The sequence below is a fragment of the Symsagittifera roscoffensis genome, chromosome 3 (genome assembly GCF_963678635.1).
Source record: "Symsagittifera roscoffensis chromosome 3, txSymRosc1.1, whole genome shotgun sequence".
Classification (NCBI taxonomy): Eukaryota; Metazoa; Xenacoelomorpha; order Acoela; family Convolutidae; genus Symsagittifera; species Symsagittifera roscoffensis.
In genome coordinates this window covers 21,968,629-21,983,317 of record NC_087064.1, presented here as the reverse complement: position 1 = coordinate 21,983,317, position 14,689 = coordinate 21,968,629, and the positions used below count along the sequence as shown (strand labels likewise).

Genomic DNA, 14,689 nt, shown 5'->3' with positions numbered 1-14,689 from the left:
AGAACACAAGCAACAATTGTTTGGTTCCCCGAAGACACATGTACAACATTTCAAGTAGCAAAAATACACGCTCGTATGATAAAATTTCACGAAAAATATTTTATACAATCAATACCATATGAACAAGTAATCCATTACGAAAAATAAGTTCTAATTTTCGAAACATTCATAATATAGAAAATAAATTAACACGTTTTCAAATATATCAAGAAACAGAACTTGCATGTAAATACAGAAACCCACTTCACAAAAGACAATACTCTGAAATATTAGTTGAATACGAAAATGGATTCGACATGACCACTGGAAAAATAAAAGTCGACCCATACGCCACAAGTCATCCCCTAAACGAATGAACATCATATATACCAGTTAATTTTCAAAAGAATACAGGTCAACCTGGTGGACATTTAAAACCCCAAAACGATCAAAGCACACGTTTACAAGAACTATCACTAATGAATAGTACATATTTTGGTAATATCCACTATGATATTCACTTAGATATGAAACTAGACTACATGATTAGCCGAATTTTTCAAGAAATGTCACTCTCCGAATTAGAAACATTACACCAACTATGCGAATTAGAAAGAACACAAATATTACAATCACTTGCACTAGCAGTATTAAAAATACCCTACGCAGGATATTTACTATCAGGAAATAGATCAAATTTTTTAGACTATGAAGGAAACATCTTATGGTTTTATACTTGTACTAAAAAAGTATCACCACTATACGTTTTTGAAGATAAACGATGTTATAAAAGAATCCCTATCTTTTATAAGAATAAAGTACATTTCGTTGACACACTTTCACGAAGAACCTATTTCTGGGATACCGCAGTTCCATGTGGATCAGAAAATAGCCACAACGTAGTACAACTAAACCCTGATGAAGATAAATATTACCTTCTCACCCCATATCCCACATTAATGCAATCACTCAAAAAATTTTCACCAGAAAGCATTCGCGCTATCGCTCGAAACCCAAATATAGACTTACAATCAATAGGAATATACTCAAAATCAGATATTCAACATCACATTAGAACACAACAATTCCAGGAATTATTAACACAAATGGACACAATACAAAGACAATCAATTGACCAAAACTTACGCAAACTTGCCGAAACCGCAGGATTTGCAGACATCTATACGCAAGACTATAGCGGATATTTTAAAGACATTAAAGATTATATATATCTAAACGGTGAAAAATACCGTCCCCAAGATATATCACCTATCAATATTTTTAGCTTTGTTACACTCAAGAATGAAATTCTTGATTTTCTAGGATGGCCCTACTACATCTTAGAAAAACTAACTATTTTATACGCAATGTTTAACTTTATTGGATTTCTTTTTTCACTCTTAAAAGGAATCTATAACACATGTGCTATACACACACAAGTCAATAGACAAGCAAGTGTAGCACGCATACTATTTGCAGGATTTTTTGGAATATTTTCTACATCTATAAACAAAATTCTTTTAGACGCACAAATAAAAGAATATAACACAAAAATAGCAACAAGACAGAACACATACGACGAAGAACATAACAATGCAGACACAAAACCAACAGCACCACAGTTACCACCCCTACAACATAACCATCCATTATCCCTAGTCCCACGTAATTTTCGAAATTTAGCCATAACACATAATAATTTTAGACCAACCATATCACAAAGTCCCATCCAACATATAATGCCACACCACTCACAAGATGAAAATACTTATGAACAAATTATAGAACAACCCCATACCACCGCTTTTCAGTCTCAAAATAATAATTTTTTTAGCCCACGATGAGCCGACAACTTGGATCCCTACACCGATCAAATTCCCACCCAACCAACCTCACCACTCCAATCCCAATAATACCACTTTTTGCTTTTCCGCCACCCGATTTCCCATCCAGTAATGTAACATCCGGCATGAATTCCGATACTAACTCACACATCTCAGTTTTATACTCCATCTCACAACTCAATAACCCGAATATTGAAACCCCCGATGAATTTGCCGACTCTGAACCATTTCCATCAAATAATTTTCACACCAATCCCTTAAATTTTTCCCAACCCCCTTTTCAACCCATACTACCAAATAACCCTGACCCAACCAATTCTACACCCTCTTATGCTTCCCAAGTCACTCCAACCTACTCCTCACTTCACTCAAACCAATCATCTCATTCTTCAGACACCCCCCGAATCTCCCCAGAACTAGATAATTTCATTACCCTACAACAACAATCCTATCACCTTGACACCCCAACCATAAACCAAATCTCATCCACAATAGATTCATCCAACCCTCCTACCCCTACACCCTCTTCAAATTATACTGATTCATTAGCACCATCATCCACAACTACTGTATCTTCACTCAGCACTAATAGAGCTTACCGCACTTTTAAAAGGAAGTTCCCCGACCATCCTTTCCCAGCGAAACCAGGAACAGCCCGTGAATATATCAACCATCCACAACACACTAACACAAAAGAATTTTTAGCTATCACCTTACCCTCATTTCCACAATACACCTTAAACACCCCTCATGACACTAACGAGACACGTAACTTTGTAGACGAATACGTTTTAATGCCTACCCTTCCTTGGACCTCATATTATCATTTTACAAATCCCCTTTGCTTACCTTTATCTAACACTCATATCGATATAGAACGAAATAAGGACATGCTATATCGACTCACTACACCACTAACACCTAGACAATTTACTTACATTGGATACAAAAAATCACTAAAAACACACACTGCACCCCGAGCTAATGAATATACACTAGAATATTACGATCATAACATCATCAGAACTAACCAAGATCAATTCTTAGACGACGATCGCTTCGCTAACCCACAAATCACCGAGAAAATTTTCATTAAAACACCATATGTATTTACACTAAATATCTTCGATCGCAAGTTTGACCACATTATCTCAGAAGCACTAACAGACACGCAAGCCTACGAAAGTTTTAAAGAACGCTTCCAAATATTTTCACTAACCTTTCGTTTCTTTGCACCACATGAAAGAGATTTGCACTGCTCACACGATATTATGTTGCGCACTAAACAAACACACACATATACTTATTATCGTTTCATCCAAAATCACTTTGACTTACACACTCCCTCCAGACAACCACACCATCGTTTTCAATTCATCAATTCCAAATACACCTCACCATTCTTTCTTAACTTCACATATTGCATTAAAGATACTAACCTTCATGGTATTCTTCGAAATTATGATCCCATAACCCAAATGTATATCTTTTGTCCCATCACCAAGACCTTCAACGCAGAAGAATCCCGACCCTTCCTCATCCCACACGAGTTTGTACAACCTATAGAAATCCCCATTTTAGAATTCATCCATAACACTAAATTCAACCACAAATTATATAATCTAATCCAAAACACACCTTATGAATTTGCAGTTGGCACTGAAGAACTAACCACCATTAAGGCACTTCAATTGCTTTGGCCACTGCTTCAAACTAAAAATATCATCCGCATATTAGCCAAACTACTAACAACTTCAGATCTCATCCACGACATTTTCCCTCACGGTTTCTTCCCCGACGACTAACAGGTAAGTATGAATTATACATATTACTAATTAATTCAAACATTAGAAACTCACCATTCTTTATCCATGTTTTCTTTAGAATTTTAGCCTTCATCCTAGATCATCTGAAAAAATTCACAAAAGAAAAATAAAAAATAGCAAACTTCTTCAAAACTGTTTATTACACTGTTTAATTGCACCAACAATTAAATAAATATAATACCAATGCAGTAAATTAATTTATAAATTTTTCCCCCACCAGCACTAAATCTAATAATGATGAAAATTTGTAACTTAATTTCCCCCAACAACTAGCAGTAAAATTAAAATTCTATGTAGTAAATTCATAAGAAGCAAAAGCAGTACTAACCTTTTGATATTTTCATTCACTCGCATAAAAATTCTATCCAAACTCGCACAGCTCGCCCACGAAGAATTGTTTAAAGTAATGAATTTCAGTTCCAAGCTTTCACACTCGATAACTCTAACACAAGATAACACGTTTCAAACTTTCCTTTAACCCGGTTGGAAAGGAATTATATACTAAACAAAACTAACCAATGCAGCTTACTAAACACCACAACACATAGCATAACAGCATGACTAAGAAAAGGAAACCAACGGTACCCAAACCGGATTAACCCAGTTTAAAACTGGATAATTTATTCTTTTGAAGACTATTATAAAGTCTAAAGAAGAAATAATAAAACACAAAAAAGTCGAAAGACAAACCCATACCACAAACAATTTGATTTTTGAAAAAAGGACACAACCAACAAAACATAAGAAAAACCACAACAAACCCAACATAACCACAACAAACCCAACGTAGTTTAGATCAGGTTCCATTGTGGCACAAATTTTTCGGGAGAGAATTCTGTTTTGATATGAGTGGCCTTTTTTCGGTTTCTGAGTGAGTGGACGAAGATGATGTTGGCTGACACGAGTACGGTGAAGGGCACTCCGAAGAAGACGAAGTAGTGGCCCACGAAGGCATACACGGTATGGACTAAATACATGCTCTTTCGGTTCAGACCACACTGGCCATTCTCATCCATGTCCGAAAAGTAGGCTACCCCTGAAAATTATCATCTCTCATGGGTTAAAGTAAAATCAAAAACAAAGTTTGGCTAGTAGATTCATACCAGTCTAAGCAAATATATCCATCTAGTAAAAAGCTGTCAAATTTTCCGTTTCAAACAGTTTTTTTAGTTATTCTAAGGAAGCGAACCTGGTATAAAAAAGGATTCAGTATCAGATAGTTTGATGATAGACTTCGTTTTTATGCCTTATTTGATACAACTCCTTTTTTAAAAAAAATTACGCTGGAAAAAGAGAAACCATAAATAATTGAATGCTCTGTTTTTTTCTCAGGTTCGCTTCTTTAGAAAACCTTAGAAAATTTGAATTGTTTACAATGTTTGAGTCTTTGTTATTGTTTTTGTTTTAGGTTGCTAAGCGGTAGCTATCCACATCAATTAACGCGAATCATGATGGGTCTCGACTTTACGACTGAAAGTAGTTTAGGCACTACAAATTTCACTTCGCTAATCTGATCTTACCTGAACTCAGTGCGTAGGACACGATGACCACAGTTGCCGCAATGACAGCTGCCACTCGACTGGAGGAGTAGCTCCTGTGGAGGAATGGGAATTTAATGGCCACTACCCGGTCCACGCTCATGGCAACAACGAAGTAGCCAGTGGCCAGACTGCTGGCTATGGTGTGGAACCGGAACAGAATGCACACCACGAGCTGAAATTCACAAACGAACAAAACATACGTGCAGTGGCAAACCGGGTGTAAGATTTAAATAACAACAAGACTGCTCTGCTCGTACATCAGGGCAAAGCCCTGAATGTTCCGACTGCCCCTTATTTCATATCGTATAGATTTTTGGGACAAAAAATATTTAAAAAAACTAGATTTTTTTGGACAAAATTAAAGATCAAGTGTGAAAACCTGGGTCGTACCAAATTAATACACCAATTAGCTAGCCTCAATTCATTTTGAAATGATTTTGTTTGGCGGGATAAATCGCCACGCATAAATAATTCTTGTAACGCTTTAAGGATTTTGGATAAAATCTTCAAAGCGCGCATAATTTAGTCCAGATCTTGGCCAAATTAGCAAACTTTAAACTCCCAACACTTTGCAAAAATGATCGGATGCAAAATATCTTTTAAAAATTGATTTCAGTGAGTCACTATCAAAATTGTTTGTTGAAAACTAAAATTTAGATCACTGGAAATTGACTGAATAAAAAAACCACACAAAGCATAAATATTCCGTTTTCTTCGAACGTCGAAACCAAAAAAAAATTTAGGCAAAAATGTGAACTGATTTTAAATCGTTCCAAAAAATGAAATATTTTATAATAATGTCAAGAAAACTAATGTAAACTGATTCTAAATGGATCTAAAACCATCTTTTTGTCTTTCACAGCTTTATTTTGATGCTTAATTTTGTTCAATTTAAATCGGTTTTAAGCTGTTTTTCTCTCCTTTTTGTTCCAACCATTGAAAACGGGGAGGCACTTTTTATTCGGGTCCGTTTTTTTTCTTGTTTTTTTTCCATGCAAAATCAGATGCCACAAATAACATCATGTTATATCGGGTTCCGTGTGATATCATACTAAGGCCCTTTCAGTCGTGATTCGGACAATATTAAGAAATTTCCAAGCAAAATTCCAAGTGTCAAGAAAAACCTGTTTGAAAATTTTGATCATTCAACTTCGACCAAATAAAAGTGATGATAACTTGTTAAATTGGTTAATCATTTTTTTTTTGCTAAAAAGTTTTACTTTTCCACAAAGAAATTAGTTTTGAAATCTATATTTTGAAATCTATGTTTTGAAATCTATATATAAGTTTGTAAAAAATATTGTGCAAAAATAGAAAAAAAAATGATTATGCATTATTCAATAATTTTTCATTTATGTGTATAGTTTCATCATCACATCACGTACAACAAACGAGACTAATTTGAAGATAATAAAAATTTGAAGAACTTTTATGTGTTGTTTTTACAAGTATGTTCGGAACACTCTGTGCTACTTGCACAGTAACCAGTTATCCTTGTTACTAGTCATTTTATAAAGTTTGTCTATTAAAATGGTTAAACCCGAAACAACATTATGAAATCTGGTTGTAAGATAATTTTGTGCTGATAATTGACTGGAAAAGAAATTCCCCGAGTAACTAAAAACAATTTTCTTGAAACTGGACAGTTTGTCCGTAATTGAGTTTTGTCAACTTTTTATTGAACTGCTAAAGAAAATAGTGCTAAAAATGTTGACCTCAAAATCGGTATCAGAAAATTTTTCTGGTGTTTAATTTATCATCAAAAACCACCCCGAACAGATCATTCTCTTTTAGATAGCAAAACCCTAAAGAATCCCCTGAATCTAACGGTATAACGTGGATAAGTTTACTTGAGAAACAATTTCTTTGGTGAGAATTGGATAGAGTTTAACAGCTACCAAAAACAACCCCAATTGATTTCAATAAAATTATAAGCACTAAAATTGATTCTAAACTTTCCAGATAGATTGGTTCAAGTCAATTGAAAACTCATTTAATTTCCTAAAGAAAATGTTTGAATTGGTCTGGTTTGTCGACTTAAATTTAGTTTTAATCAATTCAAAAGCTTTTTTGTGATTACAGGTAAAGCGCATTTTTTTATTGGCTATTAGATTATAAAATGTTTTATATTTTGATAAATAAATTTCATAATTTCAAGTACTGGGGAACAAAGATGCTGAAGACGATACATTTTAAACAGAAACTAGTAATAAATAACTAAGCACTGTGTATATACAGCAAAAACTCTGAGAGGACAACCAACTTGGGTTACACACGGCTGTTTTTTTTTACTGTTTACAAAAGAGACATGATTGAACTGAACTTCCAATTTAATAGTCAATAACAAAGAAATTTATTGCAAAAACAAAAAAAAACTGTAAATATTTTGATAACAAATTTTCAGACTAAGTCCAAATTTTCATATTCTCGCAATTAAAGATCTTATGCCTACTAGTGTTTTTGTTAACCGGCTGTCTGAGCACTCCAATCAAGTGTGCCGCTGATTATGTCTCAAGATAAGAAAATGTGGCAGTAACCAGTGAACAAGTCCAAGATAGGGTTCAGTTTGTAAGATGCAAACTGAACTCAAAATGATCGATATGAAATAAATTATGGGAGCTCAATATTCTCTTCCTAAAGGATTCAAATCAGATCAGAACAAGTTTAAACAAACCTGGAAAGTGAGATATTTTCTGAGTTGAAGAGATCTTTTAAGCAATGTACCACTTCAAAAACTGAGTATCTTTCAAGCTTTGCTTTTCTAACGGGACCAAAATGTTTTCCTGTAAAGAACCGAACAACTGAGATCCTCGGTGTTTTACCAAAAACATTTTCCTATTATTTCTGGCTAAAGCAATTTTCAAAAGACCTTGTTTCGTTGGTCTGGTAATATGATTATAAACTAAGAAGACATTCAAAAGATCACTGGTATGCAGTTTGGCCAAAGATCTTACTTAAAACTTCAAAAGTTCGTGAGCACAAAGCTCATGAACAAATAGATTTCATGTTTGTCTAATAAAGCTCTGATAATTTCTTAATTTTTTATAAAAATTTTTGGTATGAATCATCTTTTTTTGTACAATAAGGCTGGATTTTATATTTTAAAAGCGCTTTTTAGTTTTTATAACTGTTTATGGAGATACCGTATTGAATGATTGAGTCATAGTAGCGCAGTAGCACCATTCGAGGAACATACTGCCTATCTTTCAAAAGCATTCCGCATTGACAAGCAACTGTGCATGAACTCTTTCGATGTGCTTACGGAAAAAATAGTTTGAACCCAGTATGGTTCCTAACCATTTGCAAGATAAATTCTCGGCAGTTTTCCAGATGTATAAAAAATGAAAAACTATAAGCGCTTTTGTTTGTTATCTAAAATTATATTTTTCAAGTTAAGGCTCAACTTTTTGCTTTTAACCACTTTACGCATTTTATGCAAATATTAATGATTTTTTTTTTGAATTCTCTAATGTTCAAGTTGAAGAACTTCTAGAACATTTTCCTATTTTTTAAGGAAAACTCAACAAAATTTTGATCTGGAAATCCTTGATAATGCAAAAGATTCGGTTTTGATGATCTAAGTTTTTAAATATAATTTTATTTAATTTAATTTTGTGCCGTTTTTGTGATTCTTAACGGCTCGTGATTAAGAATATTAAATTCAATTGAGATTATTGCATCTAAAGATTTTGGTGTTGCTAGATAATCACTTCAAAAACTGATCCAAAAACCCTAATTCTGTAACAATTCATTTTGCCCGTTTGTTTCAGCCCGTATGTTTCAGTTAAAGCTTTTATACTAGGTGGTGACTTGAGGCCGCATAAAAGTGCTTCTAGTACTTCGTGGTAATTCTTGATAGATCTGGTTTTTATGTTTATTAGCTTCCAAGTAAGGGCAAAAGACTTTTTAACACTACTATTAGCACTTTTTGGCTTGAAAATACGATTTTATTGTCCATCGAATCAGCTCTCAGCGTCATTGGATGCGCACTCCAGTTTTGTTTTTCTTTCACATAGACTCATTACGTTTGCACCACCTCATTGTTTGTATATTTGAAGTAAGCAAATCCCTCGCGTAAACACATCCTTTTTCAACAATTTGAAAAAAATGACTCTCGTAGCAGTCAAAACTTTTACTATTTTAAGATCTATCATCGTGGAAGTCTGATAAAATTCCTTATTTTTCCTTAAAAACAATCATAGTTCGTGGATGATAACTTTTTGTAGGCAGTCGGCGGGCATTTTATATCAGAGTCCATTTCAGAAGCTCCTATTGCAGTGGCTATTTTGATGACATTCTCAATGCTTTGTTTATTACTTTCACACATTCTTCTCCTGTTTCCATCGACGTTTGGGTATTCGAGAGTTCCAATTAATCTGTCATTGTCTCTGCGGTTATATCCTTTGACTAGCGCTGCATCACTGCAAGCTTTTAGACCACCTTGTCTCCCTTGATAGGCTATGGTAACTTTAGCTTCAACGAGGAATTGCTTCCTTAGCGATTGCTTTTCACGGGCTATAATTTTCTGTACAACTTTTCAAGTTTAAATTTTTGCTATGATTTTTGTCCTTTGTGAGTCTAGAGTTTGTTGAGTGAAGTTAGGAGACTTTTTACAGGCGATGTTTCTTCAATCTTGTCTAATATGGGTCTCAGTTTGGAACAAGATAATTTTGACATTTTGTCTTTCGACGCGATAGGATTTTGTTCCTGGCACCTCAAATCAGGACAATACACGTTTTGTTTGAGCTTATATTGTTGACAGAAGTTTCGTCTTCTTCTACATCATCACTCATGTTGTTTTGTATTTGAGCTTCTATTTCATTAGTTTATCAAAACAATTCAGAAGCGCTTTATAATTCTTCAGGAAATAGTTTTTCTTAGTATGACAAAAATTTCATGGTTTAGAAGACGACTTTCCAGATAGCATGTATTAGTCATTTGCTTTCCTCGCACATAATTAGACTTGAAGGCGGCTCTTTTTCCTCCCCCCACCTACAATTTTTCATAATTCAAATTACTGTTCACATTGTCCAATTGTCATGACAATTGAAATGCAGACTAATTAGACCATGGCAAACATTTTTAATTTTCATAATCAACCTTGTAAAAACACCCCTTAGACCATAAAACTGATGCTTGTGTGAGGTGGGGGGAAAGGAAAAACAGCCTTGACGGCAACTTCTTTAAACTAACTTTTTGCCGAGAAATATTTTTAAGAACTATTTGAAGTCGATGAATTGTGATAGAAACAAGACTACTCGTATATCAGGGCAAAGCCCTGAATGTCCCGACTGTCCCCTAATTCATATCAAATAGTTTTTGGAGAAAAAAAAAGAAAACTGTTAATTTTGGACAAAATCAAAGTGTAAAATTTTGAGTGTCGTAAGAAATTAATACGAGCAATTAGCTGGCCATAATTCAATTTGAAACAATTTTGTTGTGTGGGATAATTCGCCACGCATAAATAAATCGCGTTACGCTCTCAGCAAATTGAGTAATTCTTCAAAGCGTGCATAATTTAGTCCAGAACATGGCCAATTTGGCAATTTTCAAACCTCCAAACTTTACAAAAAATGATCAGAGGTAAAAAAATCTTTTTACATTTGAATTCAGGAAGTTTAAACTACAAAAATTTAAATTAGGAAAACTGTTTTTTTTTCTTGGACTCACGACATCAATATATATCAAACTGAATCAGATTTTATCAAAAAAGGTCACTGAAAACGTCGCAGTTGGTGCGAAAACAAACCTTAAAGAGCACAAATTTTCCACCCTTCAGGTCAATAGCCAAAAAAAGAAAAATTATAGAACGAATCCGGTTTCCAGAAGTACTCGATTGAAACTAGTATGGCATTTAATCACATCATGAAACCATTTTTGTTCTAAAATTTTTATAAATTGCTTTGGGTCAGCTCCATTGCGGGTACCCAATTCAGCTATTTAAAACGCCTGCGTTTTTCTGTTTGGGAAAGCTTTATGGAACTTATACTTTGGTTATCAGGCGTCTCAGCAGGGAAAATTTACGCGGTAAGTTTTTGATAATGGGCGAGAACTAAACTTCTCAACGTTTGAGCTCAAAATTATTTGACTATTTAGAATATTTAGGTTAGTTTTGCCATAAAACAAGAAATCAATATTTTACCAGGATTTTCCACTTCTATAATTAACAACCGTTGACTCATTTGAGTTTTTGGCACCCTAGGAAAGCTTAATTCTAAAGATAAATCACTCGATTATCTGAACTTCCTTTAGTTTGAGTTTGCTTATTCAGTTGCTAAATGCTGCTTTCCATGACTTAAACAAGATCCTAATAACACATCTATCCTGATACCAAGCTCGCATTTTGTAGCCGGAGAATATGATCCAGTCTATCGAACGCTTCTATCAATTCTATGACAATGCATTGTGTGACACAATTTTTGTCTCTTCAAAAGGTGCAATGATTGCTTCAACTGTTCCGCGACCAAATGAAAACCAAACTGACTAAATCAAACTGATTACTACAGAAAGTCATGCGGGTGTACCACATGCTTTCCAGGAGTTCGCATATCACTGGCAGTAGGACAATTTGTCGCACCTCTGGGGATCTGCTGGATTACCCTCTTCATAGACTGTAACGTTTTTGGACATTTTGACAAAATCTGCGTTTATAACTTTATCAAATCAACCTTGAAACAATTTGTCTACTTTCATGCTTCAGCCCGTTGAATTTTTTTCAAATAGTTGCAACTTGAACTAAAGAAGTCACTACTGAAATTACTAGTTTTGTTACTAGTCACCTACTAGTTTTGATAATCTGAGAAACGGAAACTTTTGCAAATTTTTGAAGGCGTTTTTGATTATTTTTTCAGCTTTTTTTTAATTTATTTGTTACTTGATCATGTTGATCGCCCGGTTTTAATCAGCAGCAAAAAAACGAAATCACAAAAATCCCAAAAACTGGCCCGTCAGTTCAACGGGTTTCTTGTATTTCAAGTAACTTTAGTATCAAAGTCCCCGCAAACTCTGCCGTATTTTTCTGGTGCTATCTATTTTGTTCAATGTAGTGGGTGGAATCAAAAAAACTGTTATTACTCTCGGTTTTTTTGTTTTCTAACTCTGACAAGTCTTTGTTGACTCTATCATTTTGGAACCTGATCTAAACTACATTTTATGATTGGATAAATTAGATATTTTACCACTGTAAAGTATTTAATATTAACCAATCATGATCCATCAAACTAACAACCCACTTATTTGTAAGTGCTGAAATTACTTGTAATTTCAGCACCAGAGAGATTTGAATTTAACTTAGAATTTAGTTGCCTCTCCAAAGGAACTTCAGCAGCCGCAATAAACCAGTATACCCTAGATCTATTGAGCCTAGCAGAGACTAGTTAAACAACCTGAGACTAGATAGTATAAGAGTAAGATTAGGATCGGTATTAGACTAAGAAGTTGCACGAATCTATCCGGCCGAAAATAAGATAGCGTGACGAGCAGACGGTGTACCCTATCCGAAATTACTCTATGAGTTAACCACATCGGTCATAACTCATCTGATGCGACCATAAGTCTCGAACAAGACCTTAATAGCTTAGAATTAACCAAAAATAGATTAGAATTTAGACAAAACATTTAAAAAAAAAAATGTTATACGACGATAATTTAATCGAAATGTCTCTACGACTCAATAGATCAGAGCCAATATTCCGAACGATAACAGAACTACCCGGAATTGCAAGAAGACCTCGAACCAGAGACGACATACGACAAAGTAGAAACTTACCAAATAGTTATATGATAGTACGGCAAAAGCCAACACAGACTTTTATATTTAGAATTTTATTAGCAATGAATTTAGATTTTCATTTGCAAACATAAAATCTTGAAGTCAACCTTCATAATCATTTCAGGCGCTAAACAAAACTTTTAATATACAATAACGATTGATAAAAAGATCTCAGATCGTTTTCCTAAAATTCTGCAGTATTATATAAAACATGTTTGAAAAATATCTATTGAAAATCAAAATAAAAATTAGTAGCATGACAATAAACTGTTAGTAATCATAAAATCATCAGTTGTCCCAGCTTCATCACCTAAAACATAACAGCAATCATAAGCTCACTGATATCAATAAAACACTAAATCTTTTCTTAAATAAATTTAAACCATTTTAAACTTAAATTCACTTAATCTTAAAATTAGATCATCAAGGCTTATCCTTGGATCTTAATTAATTTTCTATTTAATTAAATTTAAAACTTGATCATCAAGGCCTATCCTTGGATCAAAAAGAACAATTTTGTTCTCCCCCACCCACTTAGCTAGTGTCTAACGACCTCAAACGTCGATTCACTATCCAACCCTTTCAAAAAACCCAAGACTAATAGAAATTTTTGAACAAAACTAATCATTCAAATTAGGATAAACAGTGAAGAACTTCGGTTATTCATCCTTCACTTGAACCCTCCTCTTACCAGACCCATGATAAATCTTAGACTTAGTAAGTTTAAAATAGTATCTAACGAACTACTCGCGTTCTAATTATACCTGAACCTTGTGGATCGATTTACTATTCTCCAACCCTTGAACACAATCACTACCCCTAAGTAAGATTAAGTAAGTTAACACCTTAGCTTATACTAGCCACGAGAAAGTAAAAAATCATTCTTCGGAATCGATATACTTTTCTCTCCAACCCTGAACAAATAGACCCAGGTTAAGCTAACCAAAACATCGTAAGGACTAACAATTTAAGAAAATAGAAATCATCTAACAACTTTTTGCATCCGTCATCCTAAACCTTATGTCATTTAAAAATCTAGGAAACAAACAAACAATCTTTTTACACAACTGTGAAATAGATAACAAAAAATACGACCTTGTAATCACGCCTCATACACAAACAGTTGGATATATTAGAACAAAACGACAAACACTAAAAAGGAAAATAATAACCAAACAAAGACAAATAACACGAAAAAGATTTTCCAAAAATAGAAACGCATTTTCAGAATCAGAAGCCAGCAATTTAGACGAACTTTATAAATTAAAAAAGTCTATAGATAAAAATTGCCCCATTCACGATCAATTATATTTTTCCGACTCAGAAACAACTTCAAATTCATCAAAAAGAGGAAAAAGAAGAATAAAAAAGCAATATAAACACAAACCAGTACATTTATATAATTGGAATCAACCAATTAGACACATCGATAATTACCTATTAACAGTCATTAAACGAAAAAATGAGCCAAACACACACTCCAAGTGAAGATAGTCCAGATGATGACGATATCTACCCCTTCCTCGTAGATGCACCCAATGATAGAGGACAGCATATACTTTGCAAAAATTTACTCCTAAATTTATTTGAACCCGGAATCAGCCCATGTAAAGCAGAGTTCCCAGATGTAAAGATCAAAAGACAAATTATTGATCACTATCTGAAAGATATATGTAATTTGACACAACAATACGGAATCTACACCATAGAATTCAGCTCACCAAACCC

General features: G+C 34.0%; 1 protein-coding gene across 1 annotated transcript in view; it reads right to left on the bottom strand.

Moving 5' to 3' along the window:
- Positions 1-4,440: 4,440 nt before the first annotated feature.
- LOC134841629 (uncharacterized) overlaps positions 4,441-14,689 on the bottom strand; it is a 30,025-nt gene continuing 19,776 nt past the window's right edge. The window contains exons 3-4 of the mRNA XM_063857659.1: positions 5,170-5,362; positions 4,441-4,685 (exon numbers count right to left, since the gene is read on the bottom strand). Coding sequence (XP_063713729.1) covers positions 4,441-4,685; positions 5,170-5,362 — 438 coding nt within the window. The remainder of the gene's footprint in view (positions 4,686-5,169; positions 5,363-14,689) is intronic.